Source organism: Penicillium bovifimosum, assembly GCF_028826915.1.
Source record: "Penicillium bovifimosum strain IBT 22155 chromosome Unknown utg000003l_segment0_segment0, whole genome shotgun sequence".
NCBI classification, from domain to species: domain Eukaryota; kingdom Fungi; phylum Ascomycota; class Eurotiomycetes; order Eurotiales; family Aspergillaceae; genus Penicillium; species Penicillium bovifimosum.
In genome coordinates this window covers 1,068,347-1,090,492 of record NW_026622712.1, presented here as the reverse complement: position 1 = coordinate 1,090,492, position 22,146 = coordinate 1,068,347, and the positions used below count along the sequence as shown (strand labels likewise).

At 51.9% G+C, this 22,146-nt stretch overlaps 12 protein-coding genes across 12 annotated transcripts; 6 read left to right on the top strand and 6 right to left on the bottom strand.

Moving 5' to 3' along the window:
- Window positions 1-1,183: 1,183 nt before the first annotated feature.
- On the top strand, window positions 1,184-1,956 carry N7515_003469 (gluconokinase; the record flags this gene model as incomplete). Its single annotated transcript, XM_056664213.1, has 2 exons — window positions 1,184-1,412; window positions 1,505-1,956. The coding sequence occupies 2 exons, from the start codon at window positions 1,184-1,186 to the stop codon at window positions 1,954-1,956; spliced, it is 681 nt and encodes a 226-aa protein (XP_056523270.1).
- A 422-nt stretch (window positions 1,957-2,378) lies between these two features.
- N7515_003468 (uncharacterized protein) lies at window positions 2,379-3,976 on the bottom strand (the record flags this gene model as incomplete). Its single annotated transcript, XM_056664212.1, has 4 exons — window positions 2,379-3,461; window positions 3,529-3,600; window positions 3,652-3,755; window positions 3,811-3,976. The coding sequence occupies 4 exons, from the start codon at window positions 3,974-3,976 to the stop codon at window positions 2,379-2,381; spliced, it is 1,425 nt and encodes a 474-aa protein (XP_056523269.1).
- A 649-nt stretch (window positions 3,977-4,625) lies between these two features.
- Window positions 4,626-6,038, top strand: N7515_003467 (phosphatidylinositol-specific phospholipase C; the record flags this gene model as incomplete). Its single annotated transcript, XM_056664211.1, has 1 exon — window positions 4,626-6,038. The coding sequence occupies one exon, from the start codon at window positions 4,626-4,628 to the stop codon at window positions 6,036-6,038; it is 1,413 nt and encodes a 470-aa protein (XP_056523268.1).
- A 236-nt stretch (window positions 6,039-6,274) lies between these two features.
- N7515_003466 (mitochondrial 54S ribosomal protein uL10m) lies at window positions 6,275-7,327 on the bottom strand (the record flags this gene model as incomplete). Its single annotated transcript, XM_056664210.1, has 1 exon — window positions 6,275-7,327. One exon carries the CDS (start codon window positions 7,325-7,327, stop codon window positions 6,275-6,277), a length of 1,053 nt encoding a protein of 350 aa, XP_056523267.1.
- A 304-nt stretch (window positions 7,328-7,631) lies between these two features.
- N7515_003465 (anthranilate phosphoribosyltransferase) lies at window positions 7,632-9,012 on the top strand (the record flags this gene model as incomplete). The annotated part of the gene is made up of 2 exons (XM_056664209.1): window positions 7,632-7,991; window positions 8,050-9,012. 2 exons carry the CDS (start codon window positions 7,632-7,634, stop codon window positions 9,010-9,012), a joined length of 1,323 nt encoding a protein of 440 aa, XP_056523266.1.
- Window positions 9,013-9,610: 598 nt separating this feature from the next.
- N7515_003464 (Rpo12/RPC10 RNA polymerase subunit family protein) lies at window positions 9,611-9,826 on the bottom strand (the record flags this gene model as incomplete). Its single annotated transcript, XM_056664208.1, has 1 exon — window positions 9,611-9,826. One exon carries the CDS (start codon window positions 9,824-9,826, stop codon window positions 9,611-9,613), a length of 216 nt encoding a protein of 71 aa, XP_056523265.1.
- A 500-nt stretch (window positions 9,827-10,326) lies between these two features.
- On the bottom strand, window positions 10,327-12,204 carry nar1 (iron-sulfur cluster assembly protein NAR1; the record flags this gene model as incomplete). The annotated part of the gene is made up of 2 exons (XM_056664207.1): window positions 10,327-12,027; window positions 12,097-12,204. The coding sequence occupies 2 exons, from the start codon at window positions 12,202-12,204 to the stop codon at window positions 10,327-10,329; spliced, it is 1,809 nt and encodes a 602-aa protein (XP_056523264.1).
- Window positions 12,205-12,673: 469 nt separating this feature from the next.
- N7515_003462 (uncharacterized protein) lies at window positions 12,674-13,553 on the top strand (the record flags this gene model as incomplete). The annotated part of the gene is made up of 2 exons (XM_056664206.1): window positions 12,674-12,752; window positions 12,817-13,553. The coding sequence occupies 2 exons, from the start codon at window positions 12,674-12,676 to the stop codon at window positions 13,551-13,553; spliced, it is 816 nt and encodes a 271-aa protein (XP_056523263.1).
- A 483-nt stretch (window positions 13,554-14,036) lies between these two features.
- On the bottom strand, window positions 14,037-15,201 carry N7515_003461 (putative formamidopyrimidine-DNA glycosylase; the record flags this gene model as incomplete). Its single annotated transcript, XM_056664205.1, has 2 exons — window positions 14,037-14,553; window positions 14,609-15,201. The coding sequence occupies 2 exons, from the start codon at window positions 15,199-15,201 to the stop codon at window positions 14,037-14,039; spliced, it is 1,110 nt and encodes a 369-aa protein (XP_056523262.1).
- A 444-nt stretch (window positions 15,202-15,645) lies between these two features.
- On the top strand, window positions 15,646-16,287 carry N7515_003460 (MIX23 family protein; the record flags this gene model as incomplete). Its single annotated transcript, XM_056664204.1, has 2 exons — window positions 15,646-15,718; window positions 15,779-16,287. The coding sequence occupies 2 exons, from the start codon at window positions 15,646-15,648 to the stop codon at window positions 16,285-16,287; spliced, it is 582 nt and encodes a 193-aa protein (XP_056523261.1).
- Window positions 16,288-16,832: 545 nt separating this feature from the next.
- On the top strand, window positions 16,833-19,453 carry N7515_003459 (peptide alpha-N-acetyltransferase complex A subunit NAT1; the record flags this gene model as incomplete). Its single annotated transcript, XM_056664203.1, has 3 exons — window positions 16,833-16,914; window positions 16,973-18,946; window positions 18,999-19,453. The coding sequence occupies 3 exons, from the start codon at window positions 16,833-16,835 to the stop codon at window positions 19,451-19,453; spliced, it is 2,511 nt and encodes an 836-aa protein (XP_056523260.1).
- A 454-nt stretch (window positions 19,454-19,907) lies between these two features.
- N7515_003458 (Tim22-complex subunit TIM54) lies at window positions 19,908-21,454 on the bottom strand (the record flags this gene model as incomplete). Its single annotated transcript, XM_056664202.1, has 2 exons — window positions 19,908-21,301; window positions 21,364-21,454. The coding sequence occupies 2 exons, from the start codon at window positions 21,452-21,454 to the stop codon at window positions 19,908-19,910; spliced, it is 1,485 nt and encodes a 494-aa protein (XP_056523259.1).
- Window positions 21,455-22,146: the final 692 nt, after the last annotated feature.

The following is a 22,146-nucleotide window of genomic DNA, read 5'->3' as shown; positions in this document are numbered from 1 at the left end:
CCCGATTGGCCCTGAAGACTACCTTCGTTGTCTTCACTGTCCTCTTGAGATGTTCAGACAGGAGCCACTCAGCCAACATACAGATCAGAATCCAGGTACATCCTACAGATAGACAACATCCCGAGGTCTACAACATAAGAGCGGCACACGCGGTAATTGGACGCTTCATATTCACCAACTTCCAAGAAAGGAATCCGCTCTAGTCCAAACCACCTGCCACCTGTACTGGCCACTGGTCAGGATGCAACTCGCTTACCCCGCAGGAAGTCCCTTCCCCGGATTCTGGCTAATTTGAAAAGCCGATGGTTAGACCGCCACACTTGGTATAGTGGCCCAGGTTCATTGTATCCTATCGGATTAGGATGATATTGACCGGAACCTTTGTTGTCTTTCTTGTGTGGTAATTCACTGGACTGCATATCGGCCAGACCATTCAAGGATCAGGGTGGATCTGCAAATCTCTAAAAGTGTGGGGGAGCGCCTTTCTTCAGTTTGATCTGATCTTAGCCCTTCGATATGGAGAGGGTAGCAGTCTAGCAGAGCGATAGATCATACTACACAGTAGATGAAACTGATGTAGATCCATTTACCATTTCCAGAGGATAAATGGGATAAATACGGTCAAGTAAGCCAAGTAACCCAGGTTAGGCCGAAGATGGTGGACTTGCTAGCGTGGGGGTGAGTTTGTGTAATACCAAATACCGTGACATCATGGAGATGTATAGAGACGGGCATCCTCAAGGGTCTGAGGAGGAGAGAACTCGATGGATTGAGTATAGAGACGGTGACATAGATGTGAATAGCTTCAACGTTGCCAGTTGGACTTGACTATATCAGCATAACTTAGTAGAAAGGGAAGGAAGAAACACAGCAACCGTTCTGTCTCTTCACCCCCCCCACTCTCTGTGATTCTTTTTTCTCCCGACCCACCGTCATACTTAAAAAGATAGCTGTCGCGCGACTCCTTTTTCCATATTTCCTCTAAAATCTCTTCGATCTCCTCGATCTCCTGTCCCAGACCGAAGAAACCAAAGTCATCAGACCTGTATAGAAAATCGCGTATCACTGCATCGTCATACCTCCACAACTCCGGCCCAACCGGTAATTCCCCACTGGAACTCCCATAAGACCAGCATTCCGCTCCTCAAACCGAAAAGACCCAACACTTTTCACTCCCTGCAACATGCTATCAGCAGGCGAACGACCCCAGCCTTGCCACGCTGTAGATTCGACGCCCGCGAGCAAGGCAGACATGACCGACCTTGCCAACGGAGTTAACGGAGTCTCCAAGCCCTCGACACACATGCAACATATCTGGGTCGTGACCGGCCCAGCAGGCTGCGGAAAGAGCACTGTCGGTAATGTTCTACGCACCAAGCTCAACCTCCCATTCATAGAAGGCGACGATGTAAGTTACACTTTTACCTACAACCTTTCCCCAATTCCCCCTTCTTACCCCGAATGCGACATATCCAATAAACATAAACAACTAACACAAAACCAGTACCACCCCCCAACCAACAAAGAAAAAATGAGCCAAGGCATCCCCCTCACAGACGCAGATCGCTGGGACTGGCTCATCTCCCTCCGCCAAGCAGCCATCAACCTCCTCTCCCCATCAGAAGCCAACGACTTCCAGCCCCCGCCGGCGTGGTCGTCGCCTGCTCCGCCCTGAAGCAGAAGTACCGGGACGTCATGCGGGTTGCCGCGTACGGCTCGCCGGCCGTGCAGATCCACTTTGTCTACCTCAAGCTCGACGAGAAGGTGCTTATGCAGCGGGTCTCGCAGCGCCGGGAGCACTATATGAAGAGCACGATGGTGCAATCTCAGTTGGCGGTGCTGGAGGAGCCGAATGATGAGTGGGATGCTATTACTATTAATGTTGAGGGGCCGATGGAGGAAGTGCAGCAGAATGTTATTACGGCTGTTACGGAGAAGTTGGCCGAGTACAAGTGAGATGCCTTGCCGATGGTATGAGACCCGGGTTCATGCGAAAATGGGGTATGATCTATGCATGGAGGATATCTTGATGGCTTTAGCATTTTTTGTTGCTTGTTTTGGTGTTGTTCCTCATGGTGTTTGGCGTTTTGACTGGCGACTTCGGTCATGTCTGTTTTAGATCTGGCGTTTCCTTTATGGATAAAATTTTCTTGTCTGGCTTGACGGGCTTCGAGATATCCGCTGTTTATGCAGTATTGTGGTGAATTGAACCAATTCACTTGTCTATATCACCTTCGTCTTTACACTGTGACATGCTTTCTAGATAGACAAGCATCTATAATCTCAACCCATTCAAGTACGCAGTTATTGAACCATAAGTAGGTGCTTCTATTGCATATATTGATCTAGCTATGTCACTTCTCCACAGCCCTTGACAATCACCTAAGATTAAGAAGCATAAGCTCAGGCGACTCAATCAACTCCCGTACCCTATTGCCCATCCTCGCCATCGTCGCCCCATCAATAACACGGTGATCAGCGCTCCAACTAAAGTTAACCATATCCCCGCGTGTAACCTGCCCCGCCTCATCAAAGACTGGCACAGTCCTAGACCTGCCCACCCCGAGAATAGCCACCTCCGTCGGCACAATCACCGGTGCCACATACGTACCACCAATATTCCCAATATTCGACACAGTGATAGTGCCACCACTGAGGTCGGCAGGCGTCAGCTTGCCACTCTTTCCAAGAGCGCTGAGCCGCGCAATCTCAGCAGCAATCTCGACGATAGACCGATTAGCGACGTCCTTGATATTCGGCACAATCAGACCCGTCGGCGTGTCCATTGCAACACCAATATTGTGCTTGGCGCGCATGACAAGTTTAGGCTTGTTGGGGTCGCTGACATCGACCCTGGCATTGAGAAGCGGGAAGTCCGCTAGGGCCTGGGAGACGGCCTTGACGACGAAGGGGAGGAAGGTGATTTTAGTAGGATCGCGCTTGTTACTGGCGAGCTTTTGGCGAATGGCATTGAGGCCGTTGATTTGGAGTTCGTCGGCATAGAGGAAGTGGGGTGTGTTCAGGGATTTGGTCATGACCTTGAACATCTGTGATTGGATCGGCGTCAGGTTGACGGTTGACTCGGCTTGTCGTGTATCTGGTAATACGGGGACCGAGGCGGATGATGTTTGTGCTGCGGGAGTGTCACGAGCTGTTACAAACTTCATGACATCGTCTTTTGTGACTCGTCCGTCTTTGCCGGTTCCGGTCACGGAGAGGATGTCCACGCCGTGGTTCTTTAACAGTCCGCGGACGGCGGGAACTGCTAGGGATGCGTGCTTTGACTTTGGTGCCTCTTCGGCAACGTCGGGGGTGTTTGTTGGCGGTGGGGAGACGAGAGACGACTCCGCTGCTTGGACTGCAGCGGTTACCCCCGAGGCCGGGGTTGGCTCTGCTGTTGATTCATGAGGCGGGTTATCATCGGGGTATTTGCCATCTTCGACTTCGATATCGCAGAGTGCCTGGCAAGGTAATCAGTACTAAGGTCCCAGTATGAGGGCTGGTAGGACAGAATTGAGGTATACACACCCTTCCTGTAGGCACTGTGTCGTCTGTCTCAAAGTGTAGTTTCTTGATCACACCCTCGTATCTCGAAGTAATCTGAGCTCATTAGCAATAACCCTATAAATGGAACAGAAAAGCGTCACTCACATCGTCGACAGCTTTATCCGACTGATATTGGCACAAGGGCTTCCATTCCTCGATATGAGCCCCTTCCTCCACGTACCATTGAATGATCTGAACCTCAGTGATGCCTAGGGATTGTAAGTAAATAAATCAGACCATAAACAGGCATTGAGTAGTATATACCCTCTCCGACATCCTTCAGAACCTGTGATCTGATCGCGCATAGCAGAGAACTAGCATGGAACTTCCGGGATAACAGCGGCGGGAAAGTGGAGCGAATGCGGAGATTCTGGGGTAGACAAGGTCTGAAGTTGCGGGCAGTAAGTCCCCCGCTGCGCCTGAAACTCATGATAGATGGGCCAAGGTGGTAGATAGAATGGTCAAGTAGAGGGACGTTTCGTTTCTGAAATTCTTAAAGAAAAAGGGAGCATTGTGTCTTTATTTTGTCTCTCGAATGTCGACTGTCCTGCCCCGATGCTAACCGCTGCGCACGTGATCTCCCCGCACGACAGGGACGGGGAAGGGCCGCAGCCCGGGGGTTATCGTTCTTTTCGATATTGCTGAGCCCTAATTGCTCGAGGATACGGTCATGGATCAATTGAGGAGTGTCATAACAGTCATAACGGTCATATGAGAAATCGGGCATTCTATGCGTAGTATGAACATAAGTGAAATACCAGCCGTGGAGTACTCCACACAAGCCTCATGCAGTTGGAGATTGGTATTTGTCTAGGACATAGTTCGGAGAATTGTCAATTGATAAGACATTTAGACGAGTCCCATAGTAAGCCCTATATGAGATACAGTCAAGGTACGGGTGTGATCACAGTAGTATATTCAAGCTATGAGCTCTACCTGTAGGCTGTGTCAACTCTAAGCACGGCCGCCGATCTCCAACCGGAGGGGTAACCCCACTTTGATCTCTCCAGGCAACCTTCACTTTGAGATCCCTCATAGATTCGGACACGGACATTGACCTCACCTCATCAATCGTCACAATGGTCGCCGAACACCTGTCTATCCGCAACAACACCTCCACCTCAATTGTTCTGAAGCGCATTGAGCGCTTCCGGGCACCGGAGAAGGGAGGATTCAGCGCCTTCAGCACAGTAGCCAGAAACTTCACCCAGGTCCTGACCAACCAAACCCGCAACGATGCCGTCTCCTGCATCGAACAAGACAGCCACCATTTCGAAGAAAAGAACGTCGACATCCGCATCGAGCCCTTCACAACGAAGAAAACCGACCTCCGCTCCTTCATCGAGTCCGACAAGGAGCGCACCCGTCTAATCTTCGAAGCCGAGGGCCAAAAGTACCAAATCCAAGTCCCCGTGCCTACAGCCGAATCTGCATCCATGAAAGCCCTAAGCGACAAACCCAAGCACCGCTTCACAGGCATCTACATAACGCCCGAATCCTTCCTGGCAATCTTCTCCTCCTCAAACCTCAACGCCTGGATGCGCGAGCTCCGCGACGACACCCTCCTCTCCGCCCTCTCCATCCCAGGCACCCACAACTCGCCAACCTGCCACATCGCCCCGCCTTCCGTGCGCTGCCAAGCCGTCAGCCCCAAAGAGCAGCTCGAGAACGGAGTGCGCTTCTTCGACATCCGTGTCCAGCCCCAGTACCCCGAGGACCCGGCGCGCGACGAGCTGGTCCTCGTGCACAGTGCCTTCCCCATCTCCCTGACGGGAAACAAGTACTTCCGCGACCTGCTGCGCGAAATAGAGGGATTCCTCGACCGTAACCCGTCCGAGACGCTGATCGTCTCGCTCAAGCGCGAGGGAACCGGTAATGCGACAGACGAGCAGCTCGCGCGCATCTTGCACGACCACTACGCTAAGGGCGGTCGGTGGTGGGTGCGGCCTAAGATCCCGACTCTGGGCGAGGCGCGCGGAAAGGTCGTGCTCATGCGTCGGTTCAATCTGAATCAGAAGTTGAAGGGCGAACATGGTGGGACGGGGTGGGGTATTGATGCTGCTGCGTGGGAGGATAATACCCCCCATGCGAAGTGTGCTAGTGGTTTGCTTTGCATTCAGGACTTCTATGAGGTGCTGGAGAGCATGAATATCGAGAAGAAGATTAAGTATGTCTGCGAGCAGATTGATCGCGCGGGCTGCTGTCGGTATCCGTTCGGTGTTCAGCCGGATTTGAGAGCTACCAAAGCATTCCCCTTTTACGTCAATTTCTTGAGTGCTAGTAACTTCTGGAAGACGGATACTTGGCCTGAGAAGGTTGCTGCCAAGGTGAACCCGGCTATTGTTGATTATATCTGTCGCAGGGGCAAGGAGCATGATGGGGACTGTTCCACGGGTATTCTTGTTACTGATTGGGTTGGTTTGGACGGGGATTGGGATCTTGTGCGCAGCATCGTCGGTATGAATGCTAAGCTGCGCTTGAGGAAGGAGTAGATCTTGGATATAGTTGGACATACACAGGCAGGAAACACGTTTTTTGCCCGGTCTTTACTTTGGTTTACATACTGTGTACAGGAAAACTCGATGACTTATGGTTCCAATGGAGAATATGATGCACCCAAGTTGATTTCTCGCAAGTATACATGAATCCTAAAGTAGGAAGTTGGAGCCCTTGAGGACGAAACGCAGAAATGATCTATTATACAAAATGAATCAGGACCATGACCAGATTAGGACGATTCGCTCTTCTCGCCCTCCGGTCCCTTGGCCTCTTCCTCCAAGACGGTTCGTCGGCTCTCCAGGGTGTAGTAAACACTCTTGCCAGCTCCCTCCAGAGTAGTGGCCACACTGGAGCTCATGCTCTGCAAAGCCATGACAAGCTGGGAGCGGAGACCGTCCATGCCGCCCTCAATGCTGCCAACCCACTTAGTCTGATCCAAATCGAACACCTGGTTGTCTACACGAGCAGCGAGCAGGTTAATCTTGCGAAGACCATTCTGAACGATAGGCTCGTGGTATTCCGGGTTGGCTCTGCGGGTGGGGGCCGGGAAGCCGGCTTCCTTGGGAGCGAGGATCGACAACGCAGCCTTCATGTGTTCCGGTGAGACGGTGGGGATGGAAAGAATAGCCACGGGACCAACTAGCAGAGGCGAGAGTTCGTGCTTGCCCTTCATGTCCTTCACTGCGGCGTGGACAGTGCGAGACAAGTCGTGTGTCAAAGACGGGTCATCCCTCGAGCCGGAAAGCAGGGGCAGCTCGGCGGAGGTCTGTGTGACGGGATCGACTGCGCTTGGGGGTTTTCCTGCGGCCAGGGCGGCCTCGCTGGGTCGGAAGTACTCGACAATACGCAGGGCAACCTCGAAGATGCTGGTCTGGATAGTCTGGAGCTTAATGTAGGGAGCGAGGGCGGGGGCTGTGCGGCCTTCGGCGGCGATCTTCTCGTCGACCTTTCGCAGGGCAATGGCTAGTTCTCGTCGGATGGCGGCCCATTCCATGGACTTGAGGTTGTCATGTTGGAAGAGCACGATGAGAGGAGATGTGCGGAGAAGGGAGGTGTATGAGCGCAGGAGTTGCGACCGGCGGTATTCGGGATTGCGGTGCGAGGGTGGCTGGGCTCGAGGGAACTTCGATACCGGGGCTGTTGAGCGTGTCATCTGCTCAATGGGAGCAGCTGGCGTGATTGCCGAAGCCGCAGCAGTGGATGCGCTCCTGGTAATTCGGAGTTCATATTGGCATCGGGGGATTTGGTGCTGGAGCGCTGAGAGTCTTAACCGGGGAGGCATTGTGAAAGTGCTTATTCGGGTGGTAATATTAACCAGGCCCAAACAATTCAAGGAAAGGTGATATACAGGTCGAGACAGCCCCCGGGAAATGCGAAGCGCGGTGATATTTTTTGACTCCCAATCGGGTAAAGCGCCACAAATGGCGGTGAATTATTTTGCCGCGTATCAAGAGGGGCCCTTTGTTCTCGAAGGATTGAGTCATTCCATTGAGTCATTCGAGGGCATTATAGCAATTGTTCGTGTCGCAACCCTCGTCGGCACTTACAGGACCCCGTGGAAATATAATTATCCCAAAATCGCAATAATGGCGACACCTACAGCTCCCGCGTCTGAGCATCCCGAGACCATTTCGATCTCTCCACTACTTCGACGCCTTGCCTACCCCGCGGCAGCAGGTATTCGCGTGAGCGCAGAAGATCTCCCTGCAGTCAGTGCAGAGGAGATCGCTTCTGCTTTTGCTTTGATTTTTGAGAACCGGCTCTCTCAAATCCAGCTCGCTGCTCTCCTCACACTGCTTCACTCGACCGGCAAGGACAGAGAGGCGGACGTGATTGCGAAATGCTCTCACTGCATGCGAGAGGCTGCCTGCCGGGTGGAAAAAGAGCCAATCAACAAGATCATTGAATCTCGTGGAATGGCGGAAGGAAACTATAAGGGTGGATTGGTACGAACGCCCTCGTTGATGTTGCCATTGAACTTTGTTAACAGGCCGTTTTGTCTAGTGTGATATTGTTGGCACCGGAGGAGATTCTCACTCAACCTTCAACATCTCTACGACCTCCTCAATCGTCGCCTCGCCCCTTCTGTTGACCGCCAAGCATGGAAACCGCGCTCAAACATCGACCTCGGGAGCCGCCGACGTCCTCAGTGCCATTCAGCCCATACCGCCCAAGATTGCTGCCGTAAAGGCTGAGAACCTCGCAAAGGTCTATGAGAAGACCAACTATTCGTTCTTGTTTGCCCCGAACTTCCACCCGGGAATGGTGCACTCGAACCCCGTCCGCAGAGGTCTCGGTCTCCGAACAATCTTCAACCTAATGGGTCCTTTGGCCAACCCCGTCGACTGGGCGCTGGAAGCTCGTGTGATTGGTGTGGCATACCAGAGCCTGGGTCCGGTATTCGCAGAAGCCTTCAAACAGAGTGGAGCGAAGAAAGCCATGATTGTATGTGGCTTAGAAGACATGGACGAGATCAGCTGCGCTGGAAAAACAAACTGCTGGAGGCTTTCAGAATACCCGAACCCTGATTACAAGCCGTCACAAGACGGAGAGGATTCAGATGAGGACGACAGCAGCAACCCCCGGACATTGGTCAAGGTCGACACATTCCAGCTCCAGCCATCGGACTTTGGCCTCTCTAGCCATCCTCTCAGTGAAGTGGGTGGACGCAAGATGCCCAAGGACAATGCGGCCAAGCTAATGAGCATCCTCCGGAACGAGCTGCCACGGGATGACCCCATTTTGGAGTTCGTTCTCATGAACGTAGCAGGTCTACTCGTCACCTCCGGTATTTGTGAGGCCGAGACCAGCAACATGGGACCTGGGGACGATGGCAAGGTCATCACCGAACGTGGCCCTGGCGGAGGCCGCTGGAAAGAAGGCGTGCGCCGCGCACGTTGGGCAATTGAAAGCGGAGAGTCTTTGAAGAACTTGGAGCGATTCGTTGAAGTGACTAACCAGCTCTAAAAAGCATGTTGAGTAAATGTTGAGTATCTAGGTATACTGTATGTATGGATTGGATGTGTCATGATCTGATCTCGTCTGGTCCAAGGAGCTTTTCGGTTGATTTAAGCATGCGTGCTTTCGTTTGATGTGATTGGTGCACTTTCTGTACATTTGAATGTGCAAGTATTTCGGGTTGCTAGATTTACACTCCAAAAAAGAGAGATATTTGATTCCCCGGAAGCAGAATATGATTGTTGAAGTAAGCCGAAGCCTCTCATCCGAGATCAAATCCGGACAGTAGAACACAATCAGCACAACACATCACATGCTCGCAGACTGATCTCAAAAGAAAACTGGAATCCCAAAGCGCCATAGTATGCAAATTCGTCAAATAATCACCAGACATCAAGTCCGAACCCAAAGAAAACCGCTCCCTCAGGCCTCGTCCGTCCCCAACTCCGCCAGTTCCATCGCAACCTGATTATAGGTTCTAATTCACGTCGCCACGAACAAGAGCATTTACCGAGCCTGGAACTGAACCATACTACAACCCCCCAAAAAGACCATGTCAGCCCCAAGTTCAAGCCGCGCGTATCGCATTATTTCATCCAGGAAAATCTTACCGCTTCGTCCGCTCCTTGTACAGAACACGGTGACCGCAGTCCTTGCAGCGAATCTGGTCGCCGCGCTTCAGGGGAACGCGCGCAGAGCATTCGCCGCACAGGTAGGTGACTGTCGGACTGTCGATGGCCATGGCGCTGCCGAAACCTCCGCCCTGGGTGTCGAAGTTGCTCTGGGTGCCCGTTGCGGGGACTTGGTAGGCTTCGCGAGACATTGCTGGGTGTTTGTAGCGGGGTGGGTTTTTGATGGTAACTTGTTGTGCTTGAGCTGGGCGCGGTCGTTGGAGGAAAAGAGGTGTGGTGTTCGGAGTATTTTAGCTTGTAGGTTGAGGTTCTTCGATTCTTTTTCTTTCTAGAGCGCGGACCGCCCGATTTTAGGTGCTTAGTCATTTGCACATCTGAATGATTAGTCAGCACGTATTGGCCTCCGGGCCCGATTGGGAAGTATGAAGAGTCTACCCAGATTACAACCTCTTTTTCTATGTTTTGATGGCTTGTAAATGAGATTCGTATATTTCATTCAGGGCGGCACGCCTAATTTCTATGTTCCAAGCCATGATAAAATACAGTCATGACTTCAAAAAATGCAAATATGGTATATCTCGTAGCGACATGCAAGAAAAATCAAATCCCGGCGCCATGCAAATGCAGCAACGAGAAACCCAGTGAAGACTGGATCTCGCAATATACATAATCAGATGATGATGATGATAATCTACCAACCGCCCCCAATCTTGCCTGCAAGCTCCACAACGCGACTAGTATCGTTGGCCGGTGTTTGATCCTTGCCAACATCACTTTCTACCTTGCGGTAGGTAGTGTAGACGAGCTTGGAGAGCGGGATATCCATATAGTCTGACCAGCGCTGCAAGTCATCGTGAATTTTGGCCTCCTTTTTAGCTAATGGAAGTCGAGTCTCGGGCTCCATCTCAGCCTCGGACTCAGATTCCATGGAATAGTATGCCTCGTCAACACGAGCAAGCCATGCACGCTGCTCGTGTGGTGATGGCTTGATAGACGCATCTAGCGGCTCTCCCTGAGAAGGACCAAGGACCTCTCTGGCATCCTCCACTCGAATCTGGCCACCGCCGTTCGTGCACCCACCAGGGCAGGCCATGACTTCCACATAGGCATAGTCCGATCCCGAGCCGCCTGTGGACGCAACATTGCGGGACACCGGCTGGCGCCGACCTGCGGCGGGTCTGACGGTGGGTTTTGCGCCGGGAAGCCGCGATACTCGCGCGGGCTTGAGCTTCCGTACGAGGTTCTGGATGTTTCGGAAGCCGTAGTAGCGAGCCGCTTTTAAGATGGGTTGCTTCTCTTGGGACATGAGCACGTACTCTACAACATCGACGTTGCGTCCGCGGTTGATCACAAGTTCACTGCCCGGGTTGCGAGCTTGGAAGTTCATGAGGACATGGTGCAGATAACCTCCAGAGGTACCTGTGGCAAGCGATTGTTCTGCGCGAGATACCTTGGAGACAAAAGATTCGAGGCTTCTCTCGGGGAAGGGTGGGGTAAAATATGAGGGTAGAGGTTGCAAGGGCAGGGTTCGCAACGAGGTTCCCCGAGACGAAGCTAAAGTCAGAAGCTCACGAGCAGTAATCACACAGTCTACGTCGCGAACTGGCGGTGCTGCAGAGTCCGATGTATCTTCGTGTCGCCATGACACATCTGTGAGTTCCTCTCGACTGGCTTCCAGCTTCTTGTCGAAGCATGGCATGACTGCTAAATGCCATATCCGAGAAGGGTGAATTCCGAGGGACTTGCTCAAAACGGTCTTGAGGAATGTACCCGACAGAGCCTGTGGGGACTTGAGTCGAGAAAGGTGTGGAAGAATGAAAGGGTGTGTCTTTTCAGCGTAACAAATCCACCCAGGACATGCTGATGATAATATAGGTCGTTTGGCAAGAGAGTCATCTGTCTGGCCCGCTGCCGTCGAGTCCTGCGAGTCGAGAGAGTCCGATACCTCGTCTGCGGTGAGCACCAGCACGGATTCCCGCATAGCATTGGTGTCTACAACCCAGGTAAACCCACTGCCGTGTTTGCCTCCACTTCGCAAGCCCTGCGGACCACTGAGTAACTGGTCGACTATGTACCCCGCTTCTTTCTCTGAAATTCCGTAGGCTGCTGCCAGACTTGCTCTGACTTGTGGGCTGACGCTGGCCACAAAGATCTTGCTCTCTCCGGAGTCTTCGAATTCATTGATTGCCGTTCCATGGTGCTCATGCGTCAAAGGAATTTCTGGGTAAGCGTCAAGGACATTGAGAACCTCTGCGTGAGACTGGAGTGAAATCAACACTGCTTCGGCAGAGGTAACGCAGCCAGAGCACGCGAGGCAGTCCGTTAAAGAAATCTGGGCGGGTGGTAGATCCTCGGGCTGAACTTTGTCTTCCGTTGTCACTTCATAAGTGTGCTATAATTAGCAAGTTAGTAAAAGATAATCGAAGTCACGCATTCAAGATGAGATAAGTAGCAGACATACCTCTTGATTCGCTGTCGATTTCTGTGGAAGTGTTTCAACTGGTTTGATACACGCGACCCCCGGCGAGATGAAATCATTCAAGTCGTCTGCTGACAGGATCGCGCTCATCTTGGTGGGTACTGCTTTGGGCGACCCTGAATGAAGAGAACGAGTATGGCTCAAAGAGGCGAGTCTGTTACCGAGAAGTAGGACAAAGAATGCTAAGGATCAGAATAGTTCATCCAAAGGCGAGCCAACGGCGTTGCCCGCTTTGTCATGGTGGCGTGATCGGAGATAAGCCCACCGCCTTATGCGAGTGGCAACCAATCTGATTGGCCGAAATGGAACTATGAACAAAGCGTCTACTATTTCTGGCGTCAATCTCCTTTCAACTTCCACTTTCTTTTGTTCGACGTTCGAATCCTCGTGCTCTGCCAAATATCCGCTTTGGCTTCCACGACGTCTACGTAGCCAAATGTAGCCCTCGGGTGTAGAGATAAGCTATAAAGGGACTGACACACACTTGTCAGTCTCAACATGACTTCTTGTCCACTGTTGACTGTTCTACCATATCTACGTCTTCTTGCCGACAGAAAACATGTCTGAAAAGCCGCCAAAAGTATCCAATGTCAATGAAGACTATGGAGCTACACCAGATGCGATTGCAGAAACCATGCGTCAAACGAAGGATATTGCGAACACCCCAAAAAACCCAATTTACATCTTATGCTTGTAAGATAGACAAGAAAAGCGCGCCTTCCCTGGACCCCAAAGACCCGAGATTTCCCAAATTGAAGACAGTTGTTCAAGTTGTGAAGGGAGACACGTTTGATCGAGCCATCGAGATGTCTGGCAAGAATCGCGGGCCGGTATGTGTTCTTAACTTTGCCAATGCCAAAACGGCCGGCGGAGGCTGGCTCAAGGGTAAATCAGCACAGGAGGAACAGCTTTTCTACCGAAGCACTCTCTCTGCGAGTCTTGTGGAAAAGAGAGCACGGCTCTACCCGATGGGAGAGATGGAGGGGATCTATTCACCGCAAGTGTTTATTTTCCGCAAAAATGTGGAGAGTAATTATGAAATGATGGACCACTTTGTGGTCGTGAGTGTTGTTAGCATGGCAGCGCAGTATAAACCTCCCTTGACCGACGGAGTCTACAAATCCGAAGCTACCAGAGACTTGATGAGAAAGAAAATGCGACTCATCCTACGCGCAGCAGGCCAGATGCGTCACCGCCACTTGGCTCTCGGGGCCCTGGGATGTGGAGCCTATGGCCATCCTCCCCGGGAGGTGGCCAACTGTTGGAAAACAGTTCTTCAAGAATCTGAATTCAGTGGATGGTTTGAGCGGATTTGGTTTATCATCAAAGACGCGAGGAAACCTGTCAATTTCCCAACTTTCAAGAAAATTCTGCATGGTCTGGCCATGCCAGGGCCAGACGAGCCTCCAACTCCGGGGACTGGGGCGAGCAGCGCCTAGGGCTCCCAGGTCTGCTTTTGTTTTCGTTGATCTCCGGGAAACAGTTGGGACTGTTTAGGTATTTCATATGTGAATGCGGTGTAAATCAGCAGAGCATGTTAGGGGGCTCAAACCTTCGAAAAACGGTAGTGGATTGCGATGATTGCTCCAACTTCAAGGTGTGTCCGTGTCATGGAATGTGGAAGTTGGAACAGTGACTGACTATATTACGGATAGGATCGAGACGATACGGCCAATGAACCCGGGTAGACAGGAGAGAGCAAGGATGAGGCTACTTGTTAGATGTTCGAGAACTTGTGGATAGCAGTTTGTATAGATGCTCCAATAGCAGTCAGTGTATTCGTTGCTGAGTTAAATTGAAAAGCCAACATCGTTTGATAGCGTATCAACATGACTACTTGTAGTAAATGTGCCAATTAATCGGGAAATTCAATGTGGATAAACGGTTTCTCAACCTCGTCACTACTTACATATGAGGGCAGATCACTTTGTTATACGGGTAGATCGTCTTCTGCCAACAACAGCAGGCTTTGTCTTCTCCTCATCGGAATCCTCAGTCTTCATAACCGGCTTCTTTTGCTTTGAAGTCACCCGCTTCTTTGTCTGACTCTCCTCCACTTCCGATTCGCTTTCCTTCTTTGGGGCGACACGTCTCCGTTTCGAATTGGCCGGTGTGGATGGTGTAGCATCTTCTTCAATATCCTTGGCGACAGCGCCAGTCTTTTTCTGGACAGCTGGAACAACGGCACTGGTCCGGCCTCCAACGGTAAGGAAACTGATCTTGTCGCCGTTGGGAAGGGCATTCAAGTGGTTCTTCTTCCCTTTGCCCCATCGGTGTTTGAAAAGCCAGTGCTCGGGGAACTTTTCTGAATCTGCCAGTACACCGATAGATGTCGAGCAGACATAGTGAATGGCGGTGTGTAGCTCCTTGATCTGTTCTTCTTTCAGAGTATTGCTGTATTGCTCTGGGTGTATCTTGGCATGATAGAGGATCTCATCGCTAAAATAGATTAGTGTCTGTGGCTCTGCCGAGTTTGGCTGGTCGAATGACCTACCCCATCCAATTTCCAATTCCGCTGATATTTGCTTGGTCGAGCAGCAAAGCCTTAATCGGTACTTTCTTCTTCCCCAGCTTCTCTGTCAGCCATGATTCATTCACAATGTCCTTATCGGTGACTGGATCAGGTCCATTCTCCTTCAGGGGTGTATGGCTTCGAATCTCATCGGCCGGACAATCCACCAGCCTAATGCGAGCAAGTCTGCGGGCATCCACAAATGCTGCCTCTGTTTTCACCTCGTCACTTGTCTCCAGCAAGAACTTCCAATACTTAGGAGGCCATTCCTCATCGCCAGGCTTGTCAGACCGATAATAATAGGTGTCGGCATCCCTGATTTTCAACCAGCCAGCCATACCGAAGTGCATCACGGCGTGCGGTGGTGAAGACATCGTCATCCAGAAGTATTTGCCTTGCTGGCCTGCTCCCACAACCTTCTTCCCTTGCATTGCCTTCTGAAATTCGGCGGCACTGGTGCCAACTTTGCCAAATACAATGTCGTCATGCTGTGCTTGTACTTTCGAGAGTGTCTTCCCAACAAGATGCTCACGAATGAAATGCACAATGCGGTGGATCTCTGCTAACTCGGGCATTTTGATATGTAGTATCAAGTAGCAGCGCTAAGAACATGCAAGAATGACTTCAAATGAATGCGAGTCAAATGCGAGTGCTTTTGTCTGACAACCTGGCATAAGCAGCGACGCGATAAACACGCGCGCGTTGTCACGTGCTGATAATTGGATGGACTAGTCCCAAAATGGCCATAGGATGACGACCTCGGTGGCTCGGAAGGTTCTCGGGCTGTTCGCCGATGCTTTGCTTGGACAGTTTTCACCAACGAGTTCCAATACGGTTTCTTGCGCGAATAATAAAGGATTGAACTGGGCTCCATTGATTGTTCGATTGACATTTCCAGCTCTACACGACGCCACCGAGCCGCCAATATCTATCAACAGCGTCACTCTTGCCTTCCATTCAAACTGGAGTGGTTCTGGACTAAGTCGAATCAAGACATCGGGGAGGAAACCCGTGGGAGGATGTCACAAGCCTCATCAACGGCGGCGCCGGCGCTGAGTCCTCGGTTCTGCTTTGACGAGCGACTATTCAGAGGTATGTTTCCAAGTGGCGTCTCAGAACCGGCTTATGTTGACTTTCCTGTCTGTTGCTCAGACTTTCTTCGTCTTTCACGGTCTACCATCGATGACTCGATTACGCAAAACCTCAATGCTCTGATTACACCTGCCCAGGCAGGTTTTGACCCGTCTTCAACAGCCGCGCGTCACACTGAGTCTAGGCCACGAAGAACAATCCAGCCGGAGGCCTGTCAGAGCTTCAAGGATAAGGTGCTGTTCCCATCATGGCAAACAAGATCAGATGCTCTCACTTACTGCGCTGGTGTGGCAACGAGTCCGGATCCCGAAGATCCCGACTTGATTCTGCGGGAGACGGAATCCGCCCGTGACCGGGAACGAGTAGTCGATGAACGCTTGGACCCGTATTCTGGTCGCTTCTTTCCGCGTGAGGCACGCACTGAATCATTGGCCAATTTGATTCGCAATGAGCGCACCATTGAAGAGATCGTGCGGGCCCGAACGTGGGGTTTGGTGTCGGAAAAGTGCAATGGCCCTTCTTCATGGCAAGAAGCTCTCGATAACTGGCGGCACACTCATCAGAAGTAATTTTTCTAGTAGGGGTATGCCACTGTATACAGACACGGGATCGTCACATACTACTCAACTCTTCTTTAGACCGGGGTCTTTGCCCAATGTACATCTAAACAGCTTACCGTGATTTTCTTGAGCGTATGAAGCTTCATCACTGCAACACTATAGGGAAGTACATAGATAACAGTGGCCTATAAAAGTAACAGTACGCCGTAGCAATATATAGGAAAGGAAAATATGCATTCCAAGGTTTCAAGGTCGCTCTGCTACTCTGCAGGATTGGAAATAGTATATACGATACGCTATATCACCACATGTACATTCACGGGGCAGTAGTTTGACCGCCATACATAACCGGAGCATACAACTGCAGCCTTAAATTCAATGCCCTCCAGTGCTTCAGCGTAGTATAAAACCTAAAATCGCCTGTGTTCCTGAAGTTCGATGCTATCTTATCGGCCCGGTAGCCTTGCCAAGATCGGACTCGGAGAAGTCGTCCCCCGCACACATCGATTCCTCACTCGCACAAGTCAGGTCCGTCGACGTCAGCATCGCCCATCATGCCGGAAACATTGAGCTCCAAGGACCAATCCTTGTTTCGTCAAGTGGTTCACCACTTTGAGATGAAACAGTATAAGAAAGGTAGGTTTGGTGTCGCCCCAACCTAAAACCTGTCTAACCACGTTTTACTTTTGCATAGGCATCAAGACAGCAGATCAGGTCCTTCGCAAAAACCCCAAACATGGCGATACACAAGCCATGAAGGCTTTGAATATGAGTCAAATTGGACAAATGGAAGAGGCCTTTGCACTCGCCAAGAAGGCTCTCCAGAATGACATGAAGTCGCATATCACCTGGCATGTGTATGGGTTGCTATTGCGCCAGGAGAAGAACTATGAGGAGGCCATCAAGGCATACCGATTTGCTCTGCGCCTTGAGCCCGAATCGCAGCCCATTCAGCGTGACCTGGCACTGCTCCAGATGCAAATGCGGGATTACCAGGGATACATCCGGAGTCGCAGTGCGATGCTGCAGGCTCGGCCGGCATTCCGCCAGAACTGGACCGCGCTTGCGATCGCTCATCACTTGGCCGGAGATTTGGCTGAGGCTGAGAAGGTTCTGACCACCTACGAGGACACACTGAAGGGTGCGGTACCGCACGTCGCCGATATGGAGAATTCAGAGGCCACTTTGTACAAGAATAGCATCATCGCGGAGACTGGAGATATTGAGAGAGCCCTAGAACACCTCGAGGCTGTTGGATACCGATGCACCGATGTGCTCGCCGTCATGGAGATGAAGGCGGATTACCTTTTGCGATTAGGCCGCAAGGCCGACGCGGAGGCGGCATATACAGCTCTCCTGGAGCGCAACCCGGATAACTCCATCTACTACAATGGATTGATTCTGGCCAAGGGTATTGCTGAGACCGACCACAAGGCATTGAAGACTCTATACGACGAGTGGGTGGAGAAGAACCCCCGCTGTGATGCCGCTCGTCGCATCCCTCTTGATTTCCTTGAAGGTGATGAGTTCAAGCAGGCCGCCGACGCCTACTTGCAGCGCATGCTGAAGAAGGGCGTTCCTTCATTATTTGTGAATATCAAGAACCTCTACGTCAACCCAGCCAAGCGTGACGTCGTACAAGGGTTGGTAGAAGGATATCTTTCCGGGGAGGCAGCGAACGGGTCCGCGGAATCAAACGGGGATGATAAGCACAACGAATTCCTATCAAGCACATACTACTTCCTCGCTCAACACTACAACTACCACCTCAGCCGCAACCTCTCTAAGGCTATGGAGAATGTTGAGAAAGCCATTGAGCTGTCACCAAAGGCCGTGGAATATCATATGACCAAGGCGCGAATCTGGAAGCACTACGGAAACCCCGAAAAGGCAGCAGAGGAGATGGAGAAGGCTCGACTGCTGGATGAGAAGGATCGCCACATCAACACCAAGGCGGCCAAATACGCGCTCCGAAACAACGATAACGAGAAGGCTCTGGACCTCATGAGCAAATTTACGCGCAACGAGACCGTCGGTGGCACTTTGGGTGATCTTCACGAGATGCAGTGCACCTGGTTCTTGACTGAGGATGCCGAGGCGTTCCTCCGACAGAAGAAGCTGGGTCTCGCCCTGAAGCGCTTCCATTCAGTTTACAACATTTTCGACACTTGGCAAGAAGACCAGTTCGACTTCCACGGCTTCTCTCTCCGCAAGGGCATGATCCGAGCCTACGTTGATATGATTCGCTGGGAAGATCGCCTGCGCGAGCACCCCTTCTACACACGGATGGCCATTGGAGCTGTCAAGGCCCACCTTCTTCTTCACGACCAGCCGGACCTTGTGCATGGACCTATTCCCAGCGGAGTCAATGGACTCGACTCAACCGACGAGAACCAGAGAAAGAAGGCTCTCAAGAAGGCCAAGAAGGAGCAGCAGCGCTTGGAGAAACTCGAAGCCGATAAACGTGCAGCAAGGAAGGCGGCTGCCGCCAATGCCAAGAGTGCGGACGGAGAGACCAAGACGGAAGATCCCGATCCTATGGGCAACAACTTGGTCCAGACCCAGGATCCCATGAAGGATGTCTTGAAGTTCCTGACGCCACTACTTGAGTCCAGCCCCCAGAACGTCGAAGCCCAATGCCTCGGCTTCGAGGTCCACTCTAGGAGAAGTAAGTTGATTCAGTAGTTCCTGCCAAGGAACCTATGCTAATAGGATTATAGACAAGCACCTCCTCGCCGTCAAGTGCCTTGCCGCCGCTCACTCCATTGATCCCTCCAACCCCACTCTACACCTTCAATTGCTTCGCTTCCGTCAGTCTCTCGATAGCCTCTCCGAGCCTCTTCCCGAGCCGGTCGCCGAAGTAGTCAATGCCGAATTCGACAAGCTGCTCCCGAAATCCCAGAATCTTGAAGAGTGGAACGAGTCTTACCTCTCTGCTAACAAGGGCAGCGTCTCACACGTGCACGCCGGCTTGTCTGGCCGCCAACTCCTGAAGCCGGAGTCCAAGTCGCAATGTGAGCAAGACCTGCTTGCTACTCTCGATTCGTCCGATATTACCATTGACGAGGCTATCGCCGGCTTGGATGTTTTGGATAAGTGGGGCAGCGAAAAGACTGCATACGCCGAGAAGGCTAGCAAGAAGTGGCCAGAGTCTTCCGTCTTTGTGCTGAACTGATTTGATATGGATGGGGGGTCATGCGGACTCCCATTCCAATGCCCGCTCCGATCATGAATTGCCTAGCCGTCTAGCGATATAAAGCAATTGCAGAAGTTCGGATCTTGGGGGTGAGGGGTTGTAACGAAAATATAGAGAAAGACGAGGGGGAATCTACTCTGATATTGGCCGAGGCCAAGCAGGAGATACAGAGGTGATAATGTGTCAGTGTTCACTGCCAAAAAGAGGGCTACATGTAGAACAATCAAACTTCAAACTTGGAAAATACCGTTATCAATGTACATTTCTAAACGGAGACATCAAAATATCAAAAAGCGCCTTTAATATACAAGCCGAGGAGGGAGTCACAATATGCTAAACGAAAAAGACGAACACATGCCGTACTCAACAATGCCATCCCGTAAGCGTTCTAGTAAATGAACATGTTTCAAACTTCAAACCGTGGAATATCGCTTTACTGTCCATCTTCACCGTCAAGGTTGCCAAGAATGGGCTTGCGTCGCAGGTCCTCTTCACTCTCACCATTGCCGTACTTAATCCACATGCGCTTCCAGAAAGGAACGGGAGCCGGACGCTCTTCGCCCAGGATGTACTCCTGTTGCTGAGCAAGGCGCTGGGAGCGAGCCTCGTCTTCCGGAGAGAGAATGGCGCGCTGCATGCGCGAGGCAATGCGCGGATCGAGCACGACATCGTCGAGCCACTCGCGCTCCTTCTCGTCTTCTTCGCGCTTGTGCACAGACTTGTGCCACTCCTTCTCGGCAGCCTGCATCACGGTCTGCTGCTCGTAGTTGCGAGGGGAGAGATCGGCGAACGAGCTGTCGGGAGATGGAGTGGAGTCGATGCTGGCAGCCGTGGGTTCGGAGTCTGCACTGAATGCGTCATCGCGGTATGGACGGGAGCTATTGGCAAGGACGAGTGCGGCAACGTCGCGGCCGACGTCCTCGGCAAGGTATCGTTGTGTGAGGAAGCGGTAAATTCGGATGGGAGTGTTCAGGAAGCCGAGAAGGTGGGGGAATTCAACGGGGATGGAGCTGTCGAAGGACTGGGGGAGAGAAGGGGGGAGGCTGGCGGACGAGTATTCGGAGGGATAGATGTATGCGGGAGTAGGGCCTGCGGGCTTCTTTTCTTTTTCTTCTTCCTTCTTGGGTTCCTCGGCCTCGGTCTCGGGTGTCTCTGGTTTTGCGTCTTCGGAGAACTCGGGGGAATCGATGGTTGCGACCTCGGGGTTCATGAGACCAGCGGGTTGCTCCGCGCTAGCGGTCTCGAGAGTATCCACCGGCAGCTCCTCTTGAGGTGGAGCTGGGGCATCCAAAGGACCAAGCCATCCCTCATGCAAGCCCCGAATATACTCTTTCCAGGTGTGTCGGCCAATGACCAAGTCGCCCTTTGTGCCTGGCTCGTCGCGGATTCCCATGCCTGCCCGGGTAGCAGCGACAACCGCCTCCACACCGGTTTCTTCGACGGCTGAGCTGGGCTCGCCGGCCTTCCGGCGCAGCTTACGGATGCTCTCTGCCGTGCTAGCTCTCACCTCGCCCTCCCGACGCCCTTCGACGACAGTGTAGTCCAAAGCCGCGGCCACGAGTATCGGCTTGACGTATTCCTTGAAATGGTCTCGAGCGACGCGCAGGCCATCTCCGGGGGGCGCAGCCAGATACACCGTCAGTTTCCGGCGCATTTGGTCAATCGGCAGAGATTCTTTTGAGATGTGAGCCACGAGCTCCGACCATTTTTGTTGCACTCGGCGTTTCTCGCGACGGTCGTACATAAGAGTACCGGCGAACGATCCTGTGATTGTGAGGAAGATCATCCAGTTGCGGGAGGGCAGTTTGAAGCGCATATTCGGGAGACCTGTTGAAACAACGGTGTTAGTATCCTGTGGCCATAAATCTGGGCAACGACGCCATCCATACCCATCATCTTGAAGGCAGGGTTAGGCGGCTTCGGAGCCGCCTTGGGCTTTGCAGCGCCCGAGGGCGCAGCAGAGCTTGAGGAGTCTGCCATTGGGCTGTATACTGGTGAAAGTGGTCTGAATGTTCAAATAAAGTCCGCCCGACACATGCTCGTTCGGGGAAAATTGTTGACCCGGGGCAACCTTAATCCGCAGTCACGTGAAATCATATAAATGGCGGCTGATTCATGTCTTCCCTGTCGACTTCAATGAGATTTGAGACTTGAGTGCTGTTGCGGGCTCATGAAGCCTGTTGATTCTATCACTCCATTGGACCATTCTTTTGCCTCTGCATTTGTCGAGGTTAACTCCACGATGTCGATGAAATACACAGGATGGTACTGCCCAGCCACACTGTATGCAACTTCAGACCCTTCATTGGGCTTTAGTTCGGCCTTAGTGAACCCATAGTTCAAGGACACGCACAGAAAGACAGTCAAAGTCTCTAAGAGCACCAGTTGTCAGGTGAAGACGACTCAATTATGTCGTGAGGGCCTCTCGTGCATTGACAGTCCACACTGAAATTCGAGACCTATCGCAACATGCCAAAGTACTTAGGTACCTATACACAGTGCCCCTCCCCCTGGATTCCAGAGACACTTTCCCAAAAAGCTGTCAGACATCTATCTGTGATCCACTGGGTGTTGTGACTTGTGACTGTGAGTGAGTGGATATGTGGAATAGGATCAACTTGGGAGTACATTGGAGTACGCATCAGACCATCCAAGACCTTAGCACACTCCAA